Source organism: Thamnophis sirtalis, unplaced genomic scaffold (assembly GCF_051295495.1).
Source record: "Thamnophis sirtalis isolate CommonGarterSnake01/CBP01778 unplaced genomic scaffold, rThaSir2_p1.2 scaffold_4, whole genome shotgun sequence".
NCBI lineage: Eukaryota > Metazoa > Chordata > Lepidosauria > Squamata > Natricidae > Thamnophis > Thamnophis sirtalis.
The window spans coordinates 6,889,330-6,915,436 of record NW_028261384.1 but is presented as its reverse complement, the minus strand read 5'-3'; the positions used below and the strand labels follow the sequence as shown (position 1 = coordinate 6,915,436).

The 26,107-nt window shown below is 44.9% G+C and overlaps 1 protein-coding gene across 1 annotated transcript; it reads left to right on the top strand.

Annotated features, from left to right (window-relative positions):
- Positions 1-17,420: 17,420 nt before the first annotated feature.
- On the top strand, positions 17,421-24,007 carry LOC106551201 (uncharacterized). The gene is made up of 2 exons (XM_014069247.2): positions 17,421-17,635; positions 20,552-24,007. Exon 2 carries the CDS (start codon positions 21,145-21,147, stop codon positions 22,357-22,359), a length of 1,215 nt encoding a protein of 404 aa, XP_013924722.2. The 5' UTR covers positions 17,421-17,635; positions 20,552-21,144; the 3' UTR covers positions 22,360-24,007.
- The last annotated feature ends 2,100 nt before the right edge of the window (positions 24,008-26,107 follow it).

The window sequence follows — 26,107 nt, the reverse complement described above, 5'->3', positions numbered from 1 at the left end:
TGGGACTAGTACTCACCGTCGCCCGGTGATTGGCCCAGAGTCATCCAGATGGCTTTCTTGCCTAAGGTGGGACTAGTACTCACCGTCGCCCGGTGATTGGCCCAGAGTCATCCAGATGGCTTTCTTGCCAATGGTGGGACTAGAACTCACCGTCTCCCGGTGATTGGCCCAGAGTCACCCAGATGGCTTTCTTGCCTAAGGCAGGACTAGAATTCACCGTCTCCCGGTGATTGGCCCAGAGTCACCCAGATGGCTTTCTTGCCTAAGGTGGGACTAGAACTCACCGTCTCCTGCTGATGGGGGGGGGCTTGATTAAAAATTTTATACGGAGCAACAAAAATTATCATACAATGCAAAAATAGTATTGTAATATTTTTTTTTATTTCAACATAACTACAATTTACAAATATAAATTGTAACTGTTGACAAACATCAAAATTTTGATTACGTGACCATGAGGATGCTGCAACAGTCGCTAAGTGTGAAAAATGGTCATCAGTCACTTTTTCAATGCCATTGTAACTTTGGTCACTTTTTAAAAATGGTTTATTTCAATTTATTTTGGATAGAATCTTTTTTTAAATAGTCTAAGACAATTTAAAAAAAGAATCCATATATAATAAATTGAAGTAAAACATTTCAAACTATTCCACACAGAATAAATTGAAGTAAAACTATTTTTTTAAATTCTATGCATAATACATTTCAAGGTATTGTGCATAGAATTTTTAAAAATGGTTTATTTCAATTTATTTTGGATAGAATCTTTTTTTAAATAGTCTAGGACAATTTAAAAAAAGAATCCACACAGAATAAAACTATTTTAAAAAATCCTATGCACAATAAATAAAATATTATTTTAAAATACATTAAAAAAATAAAAGAAAAAAACCCGGCTCATTTACCAGCAGGCAGGCACTCCAAGTCAATCCAGAATAATGTAGATGTTAATACAAAGGACTGAGCAAATTAAAATGGTGAAATTATTTTTCAAAGGGAAATATTTTTCAAAGAAACCTTGCCACCATTTTTCCCACACGAGCCAACCTCCAACCTCTGTGCCCCTCCCCTCCAGGAAATCCAGGAAGGAACAGTCGCTACTTCTCTAGCCAAAGTATTTCCTGGAGCTCTATAGTACTGGGTCATCTTTTCTTATAAAAGGAAGTAAAAGGGGCGGGGGGTCCATTTTCTTGCTTTAATGTTTTAATATCTTCAATGAAAGTACTGAGACATAGAGAGGGGTTAGACAGAGTGTCTTTTGTCTTGCCCCGGTTAGGATTTCTTAAGCAAATCCACTGCGCTTTCAACATGAAGCCAGAAAATCGGGACTTTTTTAAAACGCCGCAGGACACGGGACAAATTGTTAGAAATCGTGACTGTCCCGCCAAAATCGGGACGTCTGGTCACCTTAGATTAAAATCTGGAATAAGCGATAGAAACAAGAGAAGGGGGAATACTAGTGAATACACTTTTATATAATAAAATAAAAATAACAAGAGAAAACATGGAGTAATTGGACAATGATAGATTGTAATCTAATATAAATGTGCATCATTATTAGAAATACATAAGTTGAATGATTGCAATAATTATTATTTAACTTTACTAGTTTTATTGGTATTAGAATGTATGACACCCGGGTGCTACATTGTTCACGCATTGATTTGATATATTTATTAAAAAATAAAAAACAGAACTCATGGTATCTTATGATTGGCCCAGTCACCCAGCCACCTTGCATGGCTAAAGGAGACCTCCCAGTCTTCTAGTTTCTAGACAAGGACCAAACTCCTTTCCCTCAACCAATTTCACCCACCCAATTCCCTGAGTAGCAAAGCAAGGTTGCAATTGAAAATGGCTGCCCTTTGCATATTCTGTGTGGTACCCCCTCTGATGTACGGGTTTTAGGCAACACCTGGATCAAAAACAGTAAGAGGGATGTTGGAGTCCTAGAAAGGAAGTGTTGTGGCTCACCAGTGACCAGCAGAGCTGGCAGTAGATTCAGACAGTGAGGAGGTTGGGGAAGAAGATGGGCCACTCCTGGAGTCTGGGGAAGGCTCTGATGAGGGCTCTGTGTTGGAGGCAGAGAGGGGGACGGGACCGTATGTGAATTAACAGCTGCCTTCAGAGTCAGACATCAGGGAGGCAGATGAACAGCTGGAGCCTGTTCCCAGTGTGCGCATGCGCAGAGTTGCCAGACGAAGGGAACAGCTAAGGAAGAAGGGGAGACTTGGGAGTAAAGCCACAGGTGTACGGTGAATGGCCCCTCCCACAGGGAATAAAAGAGGGGCGACAGGGGAGTGGAGTTTGCAGGAGACAATTACTTCATTCCTGCATTCTTGCCAAGTATTGCGACGTATGAAAGATATCGGCCTGCCCACTCTCCAAGCCTGATAAAAGTCAATAATTGTGAACTATTTTGAAAGACTGTGGGCTGGGATGTTGCTGGAGAGAAATTCACTCGCCTTCGTGCTACTGGGGAAGCCTAAGTCAGAACAAGAAGCAGCAATGGACAGAAACTAATTAAGGAGAGAAGCAACATGGAATTAAGGAGAAGCTTCCCAAAAGTGTGAACAGTTAACTAGCGGACCAGAAGTTGTGATTGCTCCATTGCTGAAGGTTTTTAAGAAGAAATTGGACAGCCACTCGTCTCAAATTGTATAGGGCCTCCTGCTTGAGCAGGGGGTTGGACTAGAAGGCCTCCAAGGTCCCTTCCAGCTCTGTTCTGATTGTTACGAGAGAAAATCTTGTAATATAATATAATGTAATATAATTCATGGGTTTGGTTTATTCTCTTTGCTGGCAGATGGCAATAAAGGCAGACGTCCCTGCAGCTTACAAACTAATTAGCTAATAACATCAACAATGCCCTCCCCCTTTGGTTTACACTTTTCTTATAAGTGATCCCTGTCACTTTAATCCTGAGAGATGTGGGTCAGGATTTGAGGCTTCCCAAAAGATTCTCTTTACTAGGCCATCGGCTCTAATTGGAGACTAAACAATGGAAGGCGGTAAACATATATATTAGACGCCAACTTTCTCTTTCCCGCCTATCAAAGGGACAGGAAACCCACAGTCACTCGAGCCCTTGTGATCTCTAGGCTGGAATACTGCAATGGGCTCTACATGGGATTGCCCTTGAAGTGCATCCGGCGACTACAGTTAGTCCAGAATGCAGCCGCGCGAGTGATAGTGGGCGCACCGCGGTTCGCCCACGTTACACCTGTCCTCCGCGAGCTGCACTGGCTACCTGTTGGTCTCCGGGTGCGCTTCAGGGTACTGATGACCACCTTTAAAGCACTCCATGGTAGTGGATCTGGGTACTTGAGAGACCGCCTCCTGCCGATTACCTCCCTTCGACCAATTCGATCGCACAGACTGGGCCTCCTCCGAATCCCATCTGCCAGTCAATGCCGACTGGCGACCACACGGAGGAGAGCCTTTTCTGTTGCAGCTCCGACCCTGTGGAACGATCTCCCCGCTGAGATCCGTACCCTCACCACCGTCCAGACCTTCCGCGCAGCCCTCAAGATCTGGCTCTCCCAGCAGGCCTGGGGATAGGTTCCTAATTCACCCGCCCGAGTGTTTGATTGTTGAACGAAAGTTGTGTTTTACTATTTTTTTCTTTGTTCACATTTTGTTTTGTTTTTGATGTTGCACTTCCCTCCCTTGTGATTGTAAGCCGCCCTGAGTCCCCTCAGGGAAAAGGGCGGCCTATAAATTTTAATAAATTCAAATTCAAATTCAAATTCACCCTTAATTCCATGCCGCTTTGCTTATCTTAGATTTTCATGTGATGGTTTTTTTGTTTTGTTTTTTTAGAAATACAGAGACGGCTTAAAGTGGCTCTAGTCACACCTGCAACCACTTTCCCTGCAAATGGGATACAGGTAGTCCTCGAGTTACGACCGTGATTGCAGTTACGATAGCAATTATGATCTTAAGTTGAGATGGTTGTATAAAGTGGGTTCATTATTTGACTGGACCTCATTTTACAACCTTTTTTTTTTTTTTGCAGTGGTCATGAAGTAAACCATTGTTCACTATGGGCTTCCAACAAAAACATAAATCGCAGTCTAAAAGATTTCTAACAGATTAACAGAGTTGGAAGGGATCTTGTAGCAGGGGTGAAATTCAAAATGTCTTACTAACGGTTTCATGGGCGTGGCTTGGTGGGTGTGGCTTGGTGGGTGTGGCTTGGTGGGTGTGGCAGGGGAAGGATACGGCAAAATCCTCATTCCCACCCCACTCTGGGGCCACCAGAAGTGGCATTTGCTGGTTCTCCGAACTACTCAAAATTTCTGCTACCGGTTCTTCAGAACTTGTCAGAACCTATTGGATTTCACCCCTGCCTTGTAGGTCATCCAATCCACCACCACCCCTCGCCCAAGCAGGAGACCCTACATCATTTCTGACAGATGGCAGTCCAGGCTCCTCTTGAAAACCTCCAGCCATGAAGCTCTCACAATTTCTGAAGGCAACTTCTGTTCCACTGGTTGATTGTTCACACTGTCAGAAAAAAATCTCCTTATTTCCAGGTTGAATCTCTCCCTTTTCAGTTTCCATCCATTCTTCCTTGTCTGGAATTTAGATGCTTTGGAAAATAGCTTGACCCCCTCCTCTCTGTGGCAGCCCTTCAAGTATTGGAAGACTGCTATCATGTCTCCCCTGGTCCTTCTCTTCACTAGACTAGCCATGCCCAGTTCCTGCAACAGTTCATTGAATGTTTTAGCATTCAGGCCCCTAAACATCTTGGTTACAGATTAACAGAGTTGGAAGGGACCTTGTGGGTCATCTAGTCCAACCCCCTGCTCAAGCAGGAGACCCTACACCATTTCTGACAGATGGAAGTCCAGTCTCCTCTTGAAAACCTCCAGGGATGAAGCTCCCACAACTTCTGAAGGCAACTTTCTGTTCCATGGGTTGATTGCTCTCCCTGTCAGGAAATTTCTCCTTATTTCCAGGTTGAATCTCTCCTCGTTCAGTTTCCATCCATTCTTCCTTGCCTGGCCTTCAGGTGCTTTGGGAAATAGCTTGACTCCCCTCCTCTGTGGGGCAGCCCCTAAATATTGGAAGATTGGACAATACAATACTTGAATCATACTTAGGTACTTACACCTTTTTCCTAAAAAGGCTGCTCTCCTGTCTCCCCTGGTCCTTCTCTTCACTAGACCAGCCATGCCCAGTTCCTCCAACCATTCTTCGTATGTTTACATGTTACATGACTGTGAGCCAATGCCCGCAAATGCGTCCAAATGACTGTGGAGAGAGGTGGTACGTCACTTCGGAATTGGCCACAAGTAGTTTTTTTTTACAGGGGGATCATAACTGGTTGTAAGTTGTAGGAAGTTAGCACTCACCTCTCTCCTAGGAAAATGAGATATTTTAGGAAATATTAAAAGGGCGGAATATTTCCTCTCCCCCTCTCCCTTGGTCAATGGGCCTGCGACACTCCGCAACACCTCCGCAACACTTCGATTTCAATTCAATTCAATTTATTAGTTTTATAGGCCGCCCAATCCCGGAGGACTCCGGGCGGCTTACACAGACAAGAAAAGAAAACAAACAAAATAAAAATAAAAAATTTAAAAATTCTCCAACACGCATACATTCTGATCGGGGCTGGACCCTACATAATAAGCTCAACAGCCCCAGGCCTGCCGGAACAGCCAGGTCTTAACAGCTTTTCTGAAGGCCAAGAGGGTGGGTGAGGTCCGGACCTCTGGGGGTAGCTGATTCCACAGGGTCGGAGCAGCCACAGAGAAGGCCCTCCTCCGAGGCCCCGCCAGCAGGCACTGTCCGGCTGACAGCATCCTAAGGAGGCCCACCCTATGGGATCTTATCGGCCATTGGGAGGTATGTGGCAGTAGGCGGTCTCGCAAATACGCTGGTCCTGAGCCATGTAGGGCTTTAAAGGTAATGACCAACACCTTGAATTGCGTCCAGAGACCAACTGGCAGCCAGTGCAGCTCGTGGAGGATAGGTGTAATATGGGTGTATCTCGGTACACCCAGTATCGCTTGCGCAGCTGCATTCTGGACTAACACTTCAGCTACTCGGCAGAGCAGGCACCGTACGTTCCATGCGCGGAAGCCCTGAAGAGCTCAAATACCAGTAAGGAGTGCGGGCAGGTGGGTGGGCACTCTAGAGCACCGTACCGGAAGAGTATCCGGCGCTCCCGGCAGGCACAGGTACGCCTGTACCAAGGCGTACCGGTCGTAACCCACCACTGATCACCCGCAAGGCTCAACCAAGCCTAGGACAAAGACAACCTCCAGAGTTGCCCCTGGATGGCCCCATGGGAGTCTGACAACCAATCAGAACACAAGCTCAAATTCAAAAGCCCAGAGAGGGCATAAAACAGAGGCACTCTCAGCATCTCCTCCTTTTTTCCCCCAGGACCTCAAACCACGTGATACCTGTCCACCATTAAACCATCTTTCCAAGCAGCCTCCATGTTTCCAGTGTCTCTCTCCCCACTTGGAGCTGAACCCAGATGGACATTTCTTCCAACAAAGCCAAGGATTATTTTTAAAGCATATCACTCAGTTTTGACACATTTTGGCCAATGCAGGTGATCCTCGACTTACGATCACAATGGAATCCAAATTTTCTGCTGCTCAGCAAGAGAGAAGCAATTGGTCTACGGAGGCCTCCTACGCAAGCACCATCTCCTCTCCTGTTCTTCTGAACCTACAACCACTGTTACTGGTGGGCCTTTTGGTGTTAGCATTGTGCCACCTAGTGGCCTGCTGAGGGAATGCTTTGTATCTGAAAAAAAACATCCAACCTCTTCTTAAAAACTTCCAGTGTTGGAGTATTCACAATTTCTGGAGCCAAGTTGTTCCACTGATTAATTGTTCTAACTGCCAGGAAGTTTCTCCTTAGTTCTAGGTTGCTTCTCTCCTTGATTAGTTTCCACCCATTGCTTCTTGTTCTGCCCTCAGGTGCCTTGGAGAATAGTTTGACTCCCTCTTCTTTGTGGCAACCCCTGAGATATTGGAATACTGCTATCATGTCTCCCCTAGTCCTTCTTTCTATTAAACTAGACATACCCAGTTCCTGCAACCGTTCTTCATATGTTTTAGCCTCCAGAGAGCTGCAATATAGGTAGTTTCTCTCCTTGATTAGTTTCCACCCATTGCTTCTTGTCCTGCCTTCAGGTGCTTTGGAGAATATATATCAAGTATATTAGGCTTGAGGAGGGGTGTTGGGTTTTAAAGTAATATGATTGTACATGTATACTGTCTTGCCTTATTTTTTTTTTTTAAACAAAGATATGTTAAGTATATTGATATGGAAGCATAAATACCATCAACACAGAATGGAGTTTGCTCAGAAGCTGAAATACACCAAGTGAGTGAGGAAGAGTGGGAAGCAGAGGAGAGAAGAAAGATAGGAAGAGAGGGATAGGAGAGAGGGCAGGGGGGGGGAAGAGGAGGAGAATAAGGAGGAGTGGAAAGGGGAGAGAGGAGAAGGAGAAAGGAAGGGGAAGTAGAGTAGAAAAGGATGATGGAGGGAAGAAAGGAAGTAGGGAGGGGGAGGAGAGAGGCAGAAGAAAGTGTTGGATAAGGCATAAATATGGTGTATGGAGAGCAGAAGAGCCAATAATTGGTTTTTCTTTTTATTTATTTATTTTTTTCGGTAGTTGATGGCAAGATGGATTGATGTAATTATTTAATAACACAACATGATATTGGCTATGTAATAGTATACATGTGACTATATGTTATGGAAATGGAAAATAAAAAGTTTCTTATGAAAAAAACTGCTGGAAAAGACAACGGAAAAGACAAAAACAAAAAAAAAAGAGGGAAAAAATGTGGGCGACTGACATGTATCTATGACTGTTTCAGTGTCCCGGGGGTGGCTGTCTCTTTTGCGACTTCTGACAGGCAAAGTCTGCGGGGACCCAGATTCACTTAACAACCATTTTACTAAATTAACAACTGCAGTGATCCATTCAATATCAAGAGAGTCAAGGTAAGAAAGTCTTAAAATGGGGCAAAATTTACTTAACAACTGTCTCCCCCTTAACAATGGGAGACAATGGCTCCATTGTGGTCGTAGGTCGAGGACTACCTGTATCAGGATTTTAGTGGCCAAAATCCATTAATGCAACATTAGGGAAGGCTTAACTTTTTCACCCGCTCCTCTTTTTAACAGTTAGGTGATCTTCAGAAAATAATGATGGCCTTCTTACCAATTATTTCTTTTCCTTTAATAGACAATATAACCTGTATATGTACATTTCATGAAGATGAGTCGATGCCTGCTTTATTTCTGGCACAACTTAGCAAGCAAGACTTTTGCTTCATTAAAATATCATTTTGTAACAGAGCAACATGCTTTATTTTTTTTTTTAAAGGAGCTCATTTAAGCATGATGTACAATGACAATAAAGGCTGTACTATAAAAAGGAACAATGCTAGGAGCATTTTAAAATGATTGGCCTTTCACCCCCCTTGAAAGCATATCTGTAATTATACTTAGCCTCGGATGAATAAAAAAAAAAAAACAAGACAGAAACCTGATTCTAATAGATAATTGCTCTAATTTTCCTTTTGGTATTATGGCAAAGATTGCTGTTTTTAAAAGGCAAAAACAAAAATCAATCAAACCAAATAAATGGAAATCACAAAACCTGTTATCTGCAATTTATTCGGTTTGATTGTCTTTAGCTGAACAATTGAATATATCATTGGATATTCGGCACCCCCCTCCTTGCATTTCTTTAACACTTTTACCTTTCACAGTGGTTTCAAAGTCAGATTAATTTAATCATCTTCATTCTCCAAAAAATTATCAAATGGAGGCAAAAAGCATTTTCTTCCAGCTAGGAAACATTATACCCTAAACACTGAACAATAGCATGAATCCAAATTATATCAAGCGGAACGGAACAACTTCTAAAGCTGCCCTTAAATCCATCTGCTAATTACAAAGCACATTTTTTGCAAGTGACATGATAGCAGTCTTCCAATATTTGAGGGGCTGCCCCAAAGAAGAGGGGGTCAAGCTATTGTGCAAAGCACCTGAAGGGCGAAGGCAGGAAATGAAGCAATGGGTGGAAACTAATCCAGGAGAGATGCAACATGGAACTAAGGAGAAATTTCCTGCCAGTGAGAACAATTAACCAGTGGAACAACTTGCCTCCAGAAATTGTAAATGCTTCAATACTGGAAGTTTTTAAGAAAAGATTGGATGAACATTTGTCTGAAATGAAATAGGGTTTCCTGCCTGAGCTGGGGGTTGGACTAGAAGACCTCCAAGATCCCTCCCAACTCTGTTATTGTGTTTGAGAAACAGAAAGTTTCAGGAAACCATTAATCCAGAGAGAGGCGAAATAAAACTGCCATATGTTTGCATTTCAACGATTCGATTCTTGCTAAGATTAATCTATTTTGCTTCCTGTCAGTTTGCTAAGAATAAAACCAGCTGCTTTGAGGAGGGGCAGTGGGTTCATTAAGTCCGAAAGACAAATTAAATTCCACCCACTCTCTTTATGTTGTTTAAGGTTTCCTGCCATCTAACTCTGCATTTTTCATCCGTGCCAGATTTCAACCTTGTTATTGCTGTTTATTGTGGAAAGCATCCAGACCGAACAAATTCTATTAAGTGCCAGTAAAATCCACTAGCAATTTATTATCATGTAACTAGAAGCAAATTAATTTCCATGAGACCAAGTTATGACTGAGGTAGCCTAAACTACTCGGCTCAGTTCTCTAAACAGCCAGCTTGGGAAGATGGTGCAGGGAGATATTAACTAAATAAATGTAAAAGGCTGCCCTTTGTACTCATAACATACGTGGTCCTGATCACAGACGTGTAGAATGTCACGCATTAAACTTAACATGGGCCCCATATTATTCTGAGCATAAAGAACAGCGAGGGATGAGAACTGAGAGCAGGGTGGGTAATTCTCAACTGAGCCCCCAAAATTTTTCATTGCTAAACAAGACAGTGAGTTTTGCCCCATTTTATGAGCTTTCTTGCCACCATTGTTAAGTGAATCTCTGCAGTTCATAAGTGAGTAAAAATTACAAAGGTGTGTGTGTGTGTCACAGGACCTATTGTGGCCCATCAGAACCCAGTAGAGCAGGCAGCAGATTCAGAGAGTGAGGAGGGTTGGGTAGGAACCTGGGCCAGTCCTGGAGTCTGGGGAAGGCTCGGATGAGGGCTCTGTGTTGGAGGCAGAGAAGGGGCCAGGGCCATCCGACAGTTATCAGCTGCCTTCGGAGTCAGACATCAGTGAGGCAGAAGAACAGCTGGAGCCTGTTCCCAGTGTGCCCATGCGCAGAGTGGCCAGACGAAGTTAACAGCTAAAGAACAGGGGTCGACTTGGGAGCAAAGCCGCAGGTGGACGATGGATGGCCCCTCCCAGAGGGAATAAAAGAGGAGCGAAAGGGGAGTGGAGTTTGCAGGAGACAATTAGTTCGCTTCATTGGCTCGTGACTCTCCGAGACTCCTTGCCAAGTTTTACAGATATCGGTCTGGCAGCTCTCCAAGCCAGATAAGGTCTGTGACCGTAAATCCTCTTTTGAAAGACTTTGCTGGATGTGAAGGAGCAGAATTCACAGGAAATTAATAAAAAGGGTTTTTTGTCGGGACCAGGATTTTGCTTCATGCTCTCCAGGAGCCTGAGTCAAAACAGGACCCTGGGACACTGCAGCCATCATAAGTATGAACTAGGTGTCAAGCAAGCCGGTTTTGAACATGTGGCCATGGGGATGCTGCCACAGTCTTAAGTGTCAAAACAATCCTGTCACTTTTTTTCAATACCACTGTAATTTCAAATAGTCCGTAAATGAATCATTGTGAGTCAAGGACTCCTGAGATCTATTTTCCTCTATCATCTTGTAGGAAGTTAGCAACTCCCCTTTGCTAGAAAAATGAAATACGCTAGGAAATATTGAAGAGGCAGAATATCATATTTCCCTGGATGTGAAAAGGGAGAAACATGTTTTTTTAAGAGTAGCTCCCTGCAGCTCCCTGCCCCTCCCCCCCCCTTTGTCAAGGAGCTGTTAAAGCCTGAGCTAGTGTCCTTTACATAATAAAGGTAGGATTAGCCTTCCAGAGAAACTCACCACATGGCATTTGGAAACTCAAACTTGGCCCCATGGGAGTCTGACAACCAATCAGAATACATTTTCTTACACAGGAACAGGAAACAGAGAGATGGGGCTGAACAGAGAGTATAAAGCCAGGAACTTTCAGCCCTTCTTCCTCTCTTCTTCACCCAGCATTGAAGCACGTGATCACCTTTTCTTTTCAGGAGCTCAAGCCATGTGGTTCTGTCCACCATTAAATCATCTTTCCAAGCAGCCTCCATGTCTCCAGTGTCTTTTGCCCCACTTGGAGCTGAACCCAGAAGGACATTTCTTCCAACAATCTCCAAGGCCTGGAATAGTCCTGTCTCCCTATGTCATTCCCATGGGTCCTCAGTTACTCATTCATTCAAAATTGTGACAGTGCTGAGCAATTGGTACTTATAAGTCAGAATAACAGAGTTGGAAGGGACCTTGGAGGTCTTCTAGTCCAACCCCCTGCTCACCCACTTCAGATTGGTTGTCCAATCTCTTCACTGTTGGAGCATTCACATCTTCAGGATCAAGTTGTCCAACTGGTTAATTGTTCTATCAGGAAATTTCTCCTCAGTTCTAAGTTGCTTCTCTCCTTGATTAGTTTCCCCCCATTGCTTCTTGTCCTGCCCTCAGGTGCCTTGGAGAATATCTTGACTCCTTCTTCTTTGTGGCAGCCCCTGAGATATTGGAAGACTGCTATCATGTCTCCCCTGGTCCTTCTTTTCATTAAACCAGACATACCGGCCGACATACAGGCTGAAAAATGGGCTGGAAAAGGGCCTTAAAAAGCCCCCAAAACAGCCCGGAAATCAGCAACTGTGAAGACCAGCTGGCCGGAATGCATGCTGGAAATCAGAAGAGGAGCTGGCGATGGTATCCGTGCCCACAGATAGGGCTGTCCGTGCCAGAGGTGCCAGAGGTTGGCCATCACAGTTCTAGAGTCTCACCCTCTTTTTTACATCATGGTGTCAAAAACTGGATGCTGTATTCCAAGTGTTGTATTGCCAGGGCTTTATAAAATCCTTGACATTCTGGGCCATCATCACAACGCCCTGCAGTCATGTGATTAAGATTTGGGTGCTTGGTAAACATGCTCACAATTACAACTGTTGTGGTAGTAACCTCCAGGCCAATTGTGCACACACTGCAGCAGCCACTTACCTTAATCCAGAGGTCTTCAAACTTGGCAACTTTAAGACTTGTGGACTTCAACTCCCAGAATTCTCCCTGGCTGGAGAATTCTGGGACTTGAAGTCCACAAGTCTTAAAGTTGCCAAGTTTGGGGACCCCCCCCCCCTGCCACCTAATCTACCCCAGCCTACTTGCAAACCATGCAGGACTTAAGATTTCCCTCTGGCTTCCCCACTGACTTTGCCTATTGGAAGCCGGCAGGAAGCTCTGAAGAGGTTTTCCCTTAACGACCCTCAATCCTCACCTAACGGCAGCAAGGGGGACTGCCAGCATTGCCGTTGCTAAGTGATGTGGTCATGTGACATTGCATTTTATTTTGCTTAGCCAGAGAAATTCCCTATTGCTGCCCGTGACTAAGAATTACCTCTATGGACGTTGGGGGAAAGAACAAAAAAACAAATTTATGACTTTAATTAAAATTGATGGATTTGGAGTCTAAAAAGGGTTAAAGTCTGAGTGAAGATGGGAACTACTAGATAGATAGATAGATAGATAGATAGATAGATAGATAGATAGATAGATAGATAGATACATACATACATACATACATACATACATACATACATGATAAGAGAGAGAGAGAGAGAGAGAGAGAAAGAGAGAGATGATACATAGATACATAAATGATTGAGATAGATAGATAGATAGATAGATAGATAGATAGATAGATAGATAGATGATATATATATAGATATAGATATAGATAGATAGAGAGAGAGAGAGAGAGAGAGACATAAATATATAGATAGATACATAGATAGATACTATAATTCTTCCTTTCCTTTCTTCTTCTTCTATTTTCTCCTTTCTTTCCCCTTCCTCTTTCCTTTCTTGTTTCTTCCCATACTTTCCTCCCCCCATTTCTCCTTTCCTTTCTTTTTTTTCTACCTACTTTCTTCCTATTTTCTTCTTTCTCCTTTCTTTTCCTGTTTTCTCCCATACTCTTTGTTTCCTTTCATTCTTTTTTCCTTTCCTTTCCTCCTCCCCATTTCTTTTATTTCCTCTTTTTTTCCTTTTCCTTTCCTTTCTTTCTCTTCTTTCCTTTCTTTCTCTTCTTTCCTTTCCCTTCCCCTCCACTCCCCTTCTTTTCTTTAACTTCTTTCCTTTGTTCTTCAATTTTCTATCGTCCCTTTTTTTTCTTATTTTTCCTTTAATTTTTCTTTTGTTGTATTCCAAACCTCAAACAAATAAGCAGCAGTTCATCTGCACAACATGTTTTTTTCCCCTTCCCTGAGCTGATTCCCCACCCCACCCCCTGCCCACACCACCCTTTAAAAATAGCCTGGCCATTGTGATGAAAGTAAGGTTGTGTCTGCCTCTGTCTGCCTTGCGTGCTCCCATCACAATCTCTGGGTGATTTATGGGCTGCCTTTATTATCCACTCCAAATTAGGGAGCAAATATTCTGTTTGTTGTCTCCACTCCGCATCCTAACAACCCCTTTCATGTCTTAAAATCTGTTTCCCAGGTTTTTCTTGCAGCTGGTCTCCACAAAGGCTGAAAGTCTCTCCTGCTAATTCTCTTGTTATAGAAGGGGTGGGTGGGTTGAGGACTCTCATCTTACACAATTTTTATACGTTCTTTGGCTAATGTAAAAGTATGTTTATCGGAGAGTCCTTTTCATTTGGTGCAGAGTTTTGAAACTGCATTAGGCTCGGTGGGCATTTTTTTCCCTCCTGCTTTTCATCTCTGCGAAGAGGGTTCCACCACAAAACCGCGGACGACAAAATCGCGCTCGACGAAAGCGTGTACGTGACGTCATCACAGCGCGACGAAAACATCGCGCTGTGATCGATAAATGTAAAAATAAAGCGAAAACCTTACCCTAACCCCCCCCCAAACCTAACCCTAAACCTAACCCTAAACCTAACCCTTAACCTAACCCTAAATCTAACCCTAAACCTAACGCTAAACCTAACGCTAACCCTTAACCTAACGCTAAACGTAACCCTAACGCTCTAAACCTAACCCTAACCCTTAACCTAACCCTTACCTTTATGTGAATCGGCTTGCTTTAATTTTAATTTTATTTCAATTTTTAATTTTTTTCGTCGCGCTGTGATGACGTCAAATGCGCGCTTTCGTCGAGCGCGCTTTTGTGGACCACGGTTTTGACGGGTCACGATAACAAAAAGGGGCCCTCAAAATTTAATCACAAGTTTTGTAACTTCAATTAACCAGGATGATTAAAGAGCAACTTGGAAGATTAAAACAGGGGTGAAATCTTTTTTGGGGGGGGGCACCAGTTTTGTGGGCGTGGCTTGATGGGGTTGTCATGTGACCGGGTGCATGTGACCAACTTTTCCCCACTTTTTAAAGCATTTTTTTTCCTGCTGGTTCGGCCAAATAGGCAGGAAAAAATGTTTTTAAAAAGTGAAGAAAAATTATCGTGGAGCTCACGTTGGAAGCTTTTTAAAATTTCACTCTGTTGCGTGCACGTGTGCTGAAACTGAAGCATGTGTACCGAAGTGCTCGAACTCAGAAGAGAGCCATTGGTCACTTGGCGCATGCACTCGGTGCCAAAAAGGTTAACCATCACTAGTATAGGGTCTCCTGCCTGAGCAGGGGGGTTAGTCTAGAAGACCTCCAAGATCCCTTCCAGCTCTATTCTGATTGAATACATTATTTTCCACAAATGTATTAATGTGATACTTCAAGCCACACGGTTCGGGATCAGTGTTTTAATCGTATTCATCACGCCCCCTTATGCCAGGAAAACATTTTAATTCATCTCCCTCTTTAATGACATGCAGCATTGTTTAATCTTCTAGTGAGATGTAAGATATTAACAGGCGTAAACACCACCGCAGCAAAACGAAGAGGCCTCTTTTAATTTTTTTAAAAGCATCGTGTGAGTTAAGAATCGGATTGACTATTTTGAATATCCCTGCAAAACTCGTATTCTGTACAGGTGGTCCTCAACTTACGACCAACAAAATTTCTGTTGCTAAGCGAGACGGGTCTTAAGTGAGTAAGGCTCACTTTTTGCGAATTTTCTGGGCCACATTTGGTAAGTGAATCACTGCGTTTATTAAGTTAGTAACACCGTTGTTCAGTGAATCTGTCTTCCCTGTTAACTTTGCTTGTCGCAAGAGGGGATAACATGACCCTGGGACTCTGCAACCGTCATAAATGCGAGCCAGTTGCCAGTCGCTTGAAACATTCAAGTGAAAAACAGTGGTAAATCACTTCTGTTCGGCGCTGTTGTAATTTCGAACAGTCACTAAATGAATTGTTCTAAGTCAGCGTTTCTCAACCTTGGCCCAGCTGAAGATGCGTGGACTTCAACTCCCAGAATTCCCCCAGCCAGCAGAGCTTCACATGGGCCAAGGTTGAGAAGCACTAGCAGTAGCAATAGCAGTTAGACTTATATACCGCTTCATAGGGCTTTCAGCCCTCTCTAAGCGGTTTACAGAGTCAGCATATCGCCCCCAACAACAATCCGGGTCCTCATTTCACCCACCTCGGAAGGATGGAAGGCTGAGTCAACCTTGAGCCGGTGAGATTTGAACCGCTGAACTGCAGAACTGCAGTCAGCTGAAGTAGCCTGTAGTGCTGCATTTAACCACTGCACCACCTCGGCTCTAAAGTTGAAGACTAGAACATTCTATAAAGTCTCCTGTCCTGTTTAACGCCACCAATTTCCAGTTTATATCATCTTTGGGACTGTTTGTTTATGGCTAGGGAGAAATAATAATCTGAGCTGGTCTGATCTCCTTTCAATTATCTTCTGAACACCCCTGTGAGGTAGGCTTGCCTAAGAGGAACTAATTCGAAACAGCCTAGGCAGGATCCATGGCTGAGCGGGCTCAGCCCTCAGCATAACCTATAGATCAGCCATGAAATAACTAGGTTTGTTTTTTTTAGGTCTGCAGATGCCGAAGAAACCATGCTGAGGTGCGGCTGTAACTAGAGACTCCTGAGGACTAGTGTCCTGAATTGAATGCTAAGAAATGTCACAAGCTTTCATCCCCTTATTTTGTCTTAACAGAACAGGGTTGGAAGGGATCTTGGAGGTCTTCTAGTCCAACCCTCTGCTCAAGCAGGAAAGCCCATACCATTCAGACAAACAGTTGTCCAATCTCTTCTTTAAAACTTATAATGTTGGAGCATTCACAACTTCTGGAGGCGAGCCGTTCCACTGGTTAATTGTTCTCAATATCAGGAAATTCCTCCTCGGTTCTAAGTTGCTTCTCTCCTTGATTAGTTTCCACCCATTGCTTCTTGTTCTACCCTCAGGTGCCTTGGAGAATAGATAAGACTCCCTCTTCATTGTGGCAGCTCCTCAAATATTGGAAGACTGCTATCATGTCACCCCTTTTCACTAGAGTAAGGTAAACACATGTACTAGTCGACCCCCACTCTAGGGGGCGCTGCTCATCTCCGTTTCAAAGCCGAAGAGCCAGCGCTGTCCAAAGACGTTTCCGTGGTTATGTGGCTGACATGACTAAATGCTGAAGGAGCACAGAATGCTGTTTCCTTCCCACCAAAGGTGATTCCTGTTTTTCTACTTGCATTTTTTACCTGCTTTCGAACTGCTAGGTTGGCAGAAGCTGGGACAAGTCACGGGAGCTCCCTCCGTTACACGGCGCTAGGGATTCAAACCACCCAACTAGCTTATTGACAAGCTCAGCATCTTAGCCACACTTCCCTAGAGTAGACATACCGAAATCCTGCAACCGCCGTGCGTTTTGGCCTCCATCCTCCCTAATCTCCCGCTTGAGCGGGGGTAGGGGGTAGGGTTAGACTAGATGACCTGAAGGTCCCTTCCAACTCTGTTAATGTGCAATTCGTCCTTGCGGCTCTTCTCTGAGATCTTCCCAGAGTCTCAACATCTGGTGTGGGTGGTTTTTTTTTGGTAATATATCGTGGCGAGCAAAACCGGACGCAGAGTATCCCGAGACAAATTAAACAGGTTGGTTTTAGCTTATCCTCCGTTGCGCACGGTAGGAGGCGGATTGAAGATTTACCTTCCCCGCAACGCAAAGCTTCCCTTCCTTTGGGGAAGTTGGGGGGGGGGGGCGGGCGAGGGTCGCGTGGACAAGAACTACAATTCCCAGGAAGCCTTGCGGCCCCCGAGCCCTTGCCCATGTCCTGGCATGCCACCGTGTTTGCTGGAGAAAGCGATTTCCGGGGGGTGGGGGGAGCGAGATTCCAAAGGGAGACACCCCTTCCCTCTCCCAGGGACGCCCTTTGTACGAGTCACCCATCCCTGCTCCTGCCCGGGGCAAAAGTTGCCTTCCCTTTGTTGCAATCCAGCTTCCCTAACCCCGATGTCCCAGCGCTTTCACTGCGGGGGCCCCTCCTGCTGGTCATCGCAAGAGCCTTTTGCAAACGCCCGGAAGGATCGCACGGAGCTCGGTAAGGCCGTTTTCCACGTCCTTCTCCTGCCCACCCGCCTCCCGAGTTTGCATTCGCCTCGCCCCCCGCTTCAAACTCTTTGATGAAGGCCATCCCCCCCCCCCCGCACCCATCATTATCATGCTCGCCATCCGCGATTCCCTCTTGGATGGGATGCAACTATGGCGCGTTCAGACGAGAAGCCAAGCACAGGATTCCGGCGGTCGTGGGAACGCGGGCGTGAGCGTGGCATATGCGGTGGCAGCGAAGCCAGGCCATAAAAGCTACGAGCTGGGCTTGCCAAGGGGGCAAGTTAACTCCCCCACCCTCCATCTGGGGTAGTGCATCTCTGCTTAAAGTCGGGACGTCTCTCAAACACTTGGGAGGGTGGGGGGAGATTAGGGTCTGAAGGCGCTCCTCCGGCGCTTAGGCTGACCCAGTTTCCATAATGTCTTCAAGGGCAGCCCCTGGCGGGGTAGCCCAGCCTTTACTGAAGCCATTGAATGGATCTGGCCTTCCCAGCCATTCCCTAGGCAAAAGGCTATGAGCTGGTAAGGAAAGGAAGGAGGGAGAGGGGAAGGAAGGGAGGGAGGAATGAGGGAGAGGAAGGAAAGGAAGGAGGGATATAGGAAGAAGGAAGGAGGGAGAGAGGAAGGGAGGGTGGGAGAGAGGGAGGAAGGAGGGAGAGGGAGGAAAGGAAAGAGGGAGGGAGAGAGGAAGGAAGGAAAGGAGAGAGGGAGGGAGGAAGAAGGAAGGAGAGAAGAAGGAAGGAAAGGAAGGAGGGAGGAAAGGAAGGAAATCAAACTTTCAAAGATGGATAAATATTAAGAAATAGATGTGAATATTATAAATCCTTTCTCTCCTTCATTTAATCTATGCTTTTGTCAAACTTCAAATCCAAAAACCATGACATTGTTCCTTTTTTTCTTTTACAAAAAGTCCATACACGTAAGTCCTCAACTTACAACAGTTCGTTTAGTGAACATTCAAAGTTACATTAGTTTAAAAGGTGACTTATGACCATTTTTCACACTTATGACTGTTGCAGCATCGCCGTGGTCACATGGTCAAAATTCAGAGGCTTGGCAACTGACTCAGATTTATGACGGTTGTAGTGTCCTTGGGTCACATGATCCCCTTTTGCCACCTTCTTCCTATCAAAGTCAGTGGGGAGGCCTTATTCACGTAATAATTGTGGCAAGAAAGGTCATATAATGGGGGCAAAACTCACTTAACAAATGTCTCGGTTAGCAACAGCAACATTGGGCTCAAATGTCGTCGTACGTCGAGGACTGCATGTATAAGGTTTCCAGCCTTTCAGAACAGTTCAGCCCCAAATTTCTCTGGTTAAGTGAGACATCTGTTAACTGAATTTTGCCTCATTTTACCTTTTTGCCTCCATTGTTAAGTGAATCACTGCAGTTGATAAGTTAGTAACACAGTTGTTAAGTGAACCTGGTTTCCCCATTGACTTTGCTTGTCAGGAAGTTGCTAAAAAGGGATCCTGTGATTCCAGGACCCTGAAACTGTAAATAAATATGAGTCTGTTGGCACTTGGTCGAATTTTGATCACGCGACCTCGGAGACGCTGCATAGGTCGTAACTCTGAAAAACGGTTGTAAGTCACTTTTTTTCAGCGCTGCTGTAACTTTGAATGGTCACGAAGGGAACTGCTGTAAGTTGAGGACTACCTTTATAACATGAATTCTTCCCACCCAGCCCTCTCTGAACCCTTCTTCAAGCCCCCTACCTCAATGGGTCACTCCTTCCTTCCCCATTCACTAAAAGATCACAGTCTCCACCTGGTGTCAGGTTCTTTTTTGAAGGATCATCGGAATATGGTTGGCATTAATTTTAGGAAGTATTTGGGTCAGTTCCTAGACTGAACCAGATGGGGGCATCCACCAGGAAGTCAAAAAAGTCAAGATGGCAGCCCCAGCGATTCAATAATGTATAGGTAGTTCTGATTCATACAGTGACCATTCAGAGTTGAAACGGCGCTGGGGAAAGTGACATATGACCATTTCTCACACTTACAACCAATTCAGCATCCCTTTGGTCACCTGATCAAAATTCAGGCAAGTGGCTCGCTTTTATGACGGTCTTGGGATCACGTGATCCCCTTTTGCGACCTTCTGACAAGCAAAGTCAATGGACAATCCAGATTCACTTAACAACCGCGTTACTAATTCAACCACTGCAGTGATTCACTTAACGACGGTGACAGGAAAGAGCCATGAAATGGGGCAAAAGGCAGTTTACGTTTAGCAGCAGAAATTTTGGGCTCAGTTGTGGTCATAAGTTGAGGACTACCCGTATTGGAAAAAAGTAACGGATGAATTATTGTTCATCGTTACAACTGTCGCTGCTTCCTTATGGTGACGTGATCAAAATTCAGAAGGTTTGCAACTGATTTGTATTTATGACGGGTTGCAGTTTCTCCTGGGGTCATGTGATCCCCTTTTGCGACCCTCTGACAAGCAAAGTCAATGCGGGAGCCAGATTCACTTAACAACCAGGTTACTAGCTTAAGAACTGTAGCGATTCGCTTAACAACTGTGGCAAGCAAGGTTCTAAAATGGAGCAAAATTCAACAGCTGTCTTGCTTAGCAATGGAAAGTTTAATTGTGGTCATAAATGAAGGACTACTTAACTGTCGCTGGGATTCTTTGACAAACTCCCCACTGGACTTTTGCCCCATGGAAATCAATCAAATATCTTCCAGCTAAATTGTGATTATATCCCCAAATAAGCCACAGTTGGCTGGTCATGTCATCCCAATTGACATAACCCATTTGGTCCCCAGCTATAATTTTCTACAAAGGAAAATGCAGGGAGAGAATTAAAATAAGATGGAAAAAAAACAAAACAGGAAAGGCTGCAGATATTTTGCAATCCTTTTAAAATGTGTTTGTTTGTTTGTTTTCAATCAAACAGGTAGAGGCTAAGAATATCATCCGAAGAAGTTCACGAGGATTAAAATATCAGTGACATTGATTACAACAGGGCTTCTCCTATGATAGTGGAAGACTGAACATGTCAATAAAAAATCCGAGCTGAAAGTCAAAAGAAAAGATTCATTTGAGCAAGCTTGCGCAAACTTTGTTTCATTTCTTAAAAAAGAGAGAGAGAAAGAGGGAAAGAAGGAAGGTAGGAAAGGAAGGAAGGAAAGGAAGAGGAAAGAAAAGAAAATTAAATTAAGCATTGCATGTCAAGTGATAAATATAACAAGGTTTTTTGGCATTGAGAGATAATCTGCAAATCTGTCAAAATATCTTCCGTTCCACTATGCAGCACATATGCCAGCGTCTCTGAGAATTGTCTGCCTTGAAAAATGAGTCGTTAAGTCTTCCTTTACTCTGAGTTCGAGGTCAATTCCAAAAATCCATAAAAAGGCGGAGTCTGCATCCTTCAAACACGATGAAAAGGATATTGAGGAAATGTTAACCAGACTGGCTCAGGGTAGGGGGAAAAAAAAGTCTGGGACCTGACCTCATCGTTACACTTTTCTTCCCAGGAAGTTCATTTGTATGCATGGCCCTAGTGAGAAAAGGGTACCACCAGGTGATGGAACCAACCGATTAATCCGGTTCCAACAAAACACACAGCAAAGAGGAGTTTTCCTAGGAAAGGCCCAAAAACTCAGGTGGCATCAGATGGCATCAGAAGAGAGAGACGCTCTCTGGGAAGCTGCGGGCAATCCAAAGATGGTTAAAAATCCCTGGGGAATTCAGAATAAAAAGGAAATAGAGGTGAGTCCGGAATGGAATCTTTCTATGGAGGAAAATCTGGCTCTGCATTTGGAGAGCCTCCGTGGGGGAAAATCCCTGGACACAGCCGAGCAAAAACACTCGCCAAAGAGATATCCCGATTTCCCTCTGGAATTCCAACCGGGGGAGGAAGCGGAGAATATTGAAATACATGCTAGTTGCTTAGCGGGCGCGTCCCAAATCAGCATCAAAGAGGAAGATTTAGGGCACCCCCAATACGAGTGGGCGCTGTGCCAAAAACCCGTCCCATTTCTGGCTCAAAGGATCAAAAAGGAAGCCAGCGCAAACCTTCCCCTGGATTCAGAGATTGGGGAGAACGCCGACCCGCCATCTATATTCAATATCCAAAGGTGCCCGGCTTCCGTGTTTGCAAAGCAGGACGGGGGCTTTGCCAGATCCCAGAAAAATATCCCCGTCGTCCTGGAAGAGCCGAAAGCGGAGAAAATCTTCCCCTGCCCGGTTTGCGGCAAGGAGTTCAACCAGAAGTCCAATCTCACCCGTCACCATAAAATCCACACCATGGAAGGGTCGTATAAGTGTCTCAAGTGCGGGGAAAGCTTCCGCATGAACCGCCAGCTTCTCCGCCACCAACGGGTGCATCTGAGCGACCCGTTCAAATGCACCGAGTGTGGGAAGAGCTTCAGCCGGCGGTCCAACCTCATCCGGCACCAAAGGATCCACACGCGGGAAGCGCCGTACCAGTGCCCCGAGTGCGAAAAAACCTTCAACCAGAAGACCAACCTTTTCAGGCACCGTATGATCCACCTCCAGATGGGGCCTTGCAACTGTACCAAATGCGGGAAGCTTTTCACGCAAAGGAAATACCTGGTGAAGCACCAAAAGTTGCACCTGAGTGAGGGAGACCAGAAATGTTTCATCTGCGGGAAGCAATTCCGGCTGAAGAAATACCTCCGGAGACACCAGAAAATCCACAGTCGCCAGGCCCCAAATATTCACGAAACTCAGATGGAGTGACCAGGTTTGGCAAGGAGGAGAACTGGGACATGCAGGACTGGTGGAAAAACCCCAGAATGGCACTTAGCCGCTGCCTCTTTTAGCGACCCTTCGTCGTTAACGACGGGAAAAATGAAATAGCAGGTTTTTTTGTGACTAGTCTTTCATTCATAACCATTAACAGGTTTGTAAATCAAAGGAAAGCAGAAAGGAAGATCGTAAGGTTTTTTTTTACATAGCAGTTGCTTCACTTAGCGAACAACAATTATGGTCGCTAAATGAGGATTGCCTGTAGACATGCCTGGAGATGTGGACGCCCGAGTGAAATAACGGAGGTTTCGTATGCTTGATTAATCACATTTGGAAAAACAAAAATCATAGGATCCTGCTTTTTTGCAGTCTTCGGGGGCTTAAAGCCCCCGTGTTTCGCACCCATGTGTGTATGTCGTGCTAATTCATAGGACTAATTTTGTGTGGGCTCTCCAGGAAGGTAGCACTATGAGGAATAGAGCCTGTGTCATTGTGAATTTCTGGCGTGATTGAGGGGGTTATAGAAGGCACCAACTTTCTAGTTGCCAAGATACTTTCAAAAGAAACGGAGTTAGGAATTAGTTCCTAACTAATTCCGTTTCTCTTGTTTATACATTTTGACAGCCTCATTCTGCTAAGCAATTTACCTCCTCCTCCTCCTTCACCCTAACAAAAACTGCAAAATAATGGGAGGTTATATAAATTTGCTGGATTTGTGTAAGATGCACAAGGCGGCTGGCTTCAGGAATGCGTTGGGTGGAAAGACCTACGCTCATATATAATTTCCGTTCTCAGCCCAGTGACCCTGTTCTTTAGGAGGTAGGGGGCTCCTACTTCCTGTTATTTGTAGCCAACAAGTCAGTTCTTGTGGGCTAAACCAGGTAGGATGATCCAATGCTAACTTTATTGTAAAGCCGCATTGACAGAATCTTGCAAGTATGAAAGTACAGATCTCCTGCTGTACTTTTTTTCTCTTCTGTGCATGATGCAGCTGTGTGCCCTCTGACAGTTTCCTTGGTGGTTTTTCTTTTCCCAGTCCACTATATGCCCACCATAAAACATGGCTAAAGGCCAAAGACGAGGGGATTTTAAAACATATGGTCCTCGGGGAAGTTCTGCAAGGGCCTGAATAAAACTTGACTTCAGTTCTGCTTCCTGAATCACGCAACAAGATCCCTGTTTGCAAATTACTAGGTAGAGTCCGCAGTTCATTTAGTTACAACAGCTTTCAAAAAAGTGACTTACGCACCGTTTTCCACGCTTACGGCCATGGCAGCATCCTTGTGGTCACGTGATCAGAGTTCGGATGCTTGGCAACTGACTCATATTTATGACGGTTGCAGTGTCCCTGGGGTCACGTGGTCTCCTTTTGCGACCTTCTGAGAAGCGGACTCAGTGAGGGAGCCAGACTTGCTTAAGAACCGTGCGTGGCTAACTGGACAACCGGAGGGATTCATTTCACAACCGCATCAAGGAAGGTCGTGGAATGGGGCAAAAGAGGTGTCTCACTTAGCAACAGGAATTTTGGCCCCAGTCGTTAAGTCGAGGATGGCCCGTATCGAAACGAAGCAGGAAGTTGTGGCTAGAAGTGTAGAGCCAGCATGCACCAAAACTCAGGTCAGGCTCTACCCCCGTGATGGCGAAGGTGGCACGCGGAGCCATTACTGAGGGCCCGCGAGGCATTGTCCCGCCAGCTCCAGCGTGCATGTGCTCTCTGACCAGTTGATTTTCAGCTGTTTTTCGCCCTCCAGAGAGAACGGACTTTCGGTTTGCACATTGGGCTGTTTTCCGCCAAGCTCCTAGAAAGCCTCCGGAGCCTGGGGAGGGCGAAAAACGGATCTAGCGAGAGCACAGGAAGTTGGAAAATGGGTCATTTCCGGCCTCTGGCGGGAGAGGGAGGCCGTTTTCGCCCTCCCCAGGCTCCAAGAAAGCCTTGTGTGGGACATCGGGGGGTGGGGGGTGTCACATGCGCAGGGACACAGCGCGGGGCGGCATTAAATTATGGGGGTGGGCGCGCACACGATAGCGCATGCGTGCGCTTTGGGCCCCTGAGGCGAAAAAGGTTTGCCATCACTGATCTAGCTGCCCTGTCAATCTAAGAAGAAATCACCGCTGTTGACATGAGCATTAAGCAAATCTGGCTTTCCTCTTTAACTTTGCTCATCAGAAACCAGCGTGGAAGGTCACAAAATGAGGATCACGTGACACTCCCACCGCCCCCGGGATACCGCAGCTGTCATAAATACAAGTCAGTTGCCAAGGGGTCCAAATTTTGACCCCGTGCCCATAGGAATGCTGCAGTGGTTCTTAATTGTGGGGGGGGGGAAACGGTCATAAGTCACTTTTTTTTCCCAATGTTGTTGTAACTTTGGTCGCTAAATGAACTTAATGTAAGTTGAGAACTACTTGTCCGCACATCCACAAGACGGGAGGGGGGACATATTAGGAAGTTTCAATGTAGCCCCCGTTTCCTTTGAAAGGTAAATTTATATTTGTATGAAAAAAGCCTAGAAAATGTAGAGAGCTTTATGCCAAAACTCCTACATCCTCATTTTAAGCACAACACAAAAAAAAACCGGGGTGAAAATGGGCTTGTCTGTCCTCTACTTAAGGTTCTGCGACTTGATACGCCCACACCTTTTCTGGCACGTTTTTTTCCTGTTTAGCCTACAAAGCTTGGGATTTGCAGTTGTTGCAGTCCTAATATTGGGCAGAGCATGAGTTGAACAATTCAATAAATAAACGGAATTATCAGTGGCCTCTTTGCTTTAGAGACTGTCGTGCATCTTAAAAAGTCAAGGTTTTATTTATTTTTTTCCCCCCAGGTTGAGCTCAACATCTGGCGTCTTCGTGGACTTTTCCACAGAGTTTTCTAATAGATTAAAAAAAAAGTGTGATTCGTCAAAACCGCGCTAGACTAAGCCACGCCCGATTAAACCGCGTCGCTGACGTCATCAACAGGGCGACAACAGCCAGCGCGGAGAAAGAAGGGCGCTTTAAATAGCGCTTTGAAAGCAAACCGATTCAACTTAAGGTAAGGATTAGGTTTAGGGTTAGCTTTAGGGTTAGGTTAAGGGTTAGGGTTAGGTTAAGGGTTAGCTTTAGGGTTAGGATTAGGTTTAGGGTTAGGTTAAGGGTTAGGTTTAGTGGGGTTAGGTTTAGGGGTTGATTTTAGGTTTAGCATTTACAGCGTGCTGCTGTCTCCACACTGTTGTTGCCCTGTTGATGATGTCAGCTACGCGGTTTAGTCGAGCGCGGTTTAGTCGAGCGCGGTTTTGTGGTGGAACCAAAAAAAGTGGTGTATTCCTCTTCTACCTTCTTCTGTTTCTCCTCCTTTTCTCCTCTCTGCCTTCTTCCTTATATTTCTTGTTTTCATCTTCTCCTTTTCTTATTTTTGCCTTCTCTACCCCTCATCCTCCTCTCTGTGAATCCCACTTCCTTCTAACATTGATGATGTTACCAAGTTTGGTCATGAAATGTCTGCAAGAAAACAACCAAGCTCTGCTTAATCTGCTGCTGTTCTTCCTCCTCCTCGTCCATCTTCTTCCTATCTTATCCTCCTTTTCTGTTTCCTCCTTCTATTCTTCCTATCTACTTCATCTCCTCCCTTCCCTTTCTCAGTGTAGCTTAGCTCAACTGCGGAGTCTTCTAATAATAGCCCATCATGCAAGTACAGGTAGTCCTTGACTTATGACAAGTCGTTCAGTGACTGTTTGAAGGTACAACGGCACTGGAAAAA

Excerpts from the sequence above, each read along its gene's own strand:
- LOC106551201 (XM_014069247.2), top strand. The coding sequence starts at position 21,145 with ATGCATGGCCCTAGTGAGAAAAGGGTACCACCAGGTGATGGAACCAAC.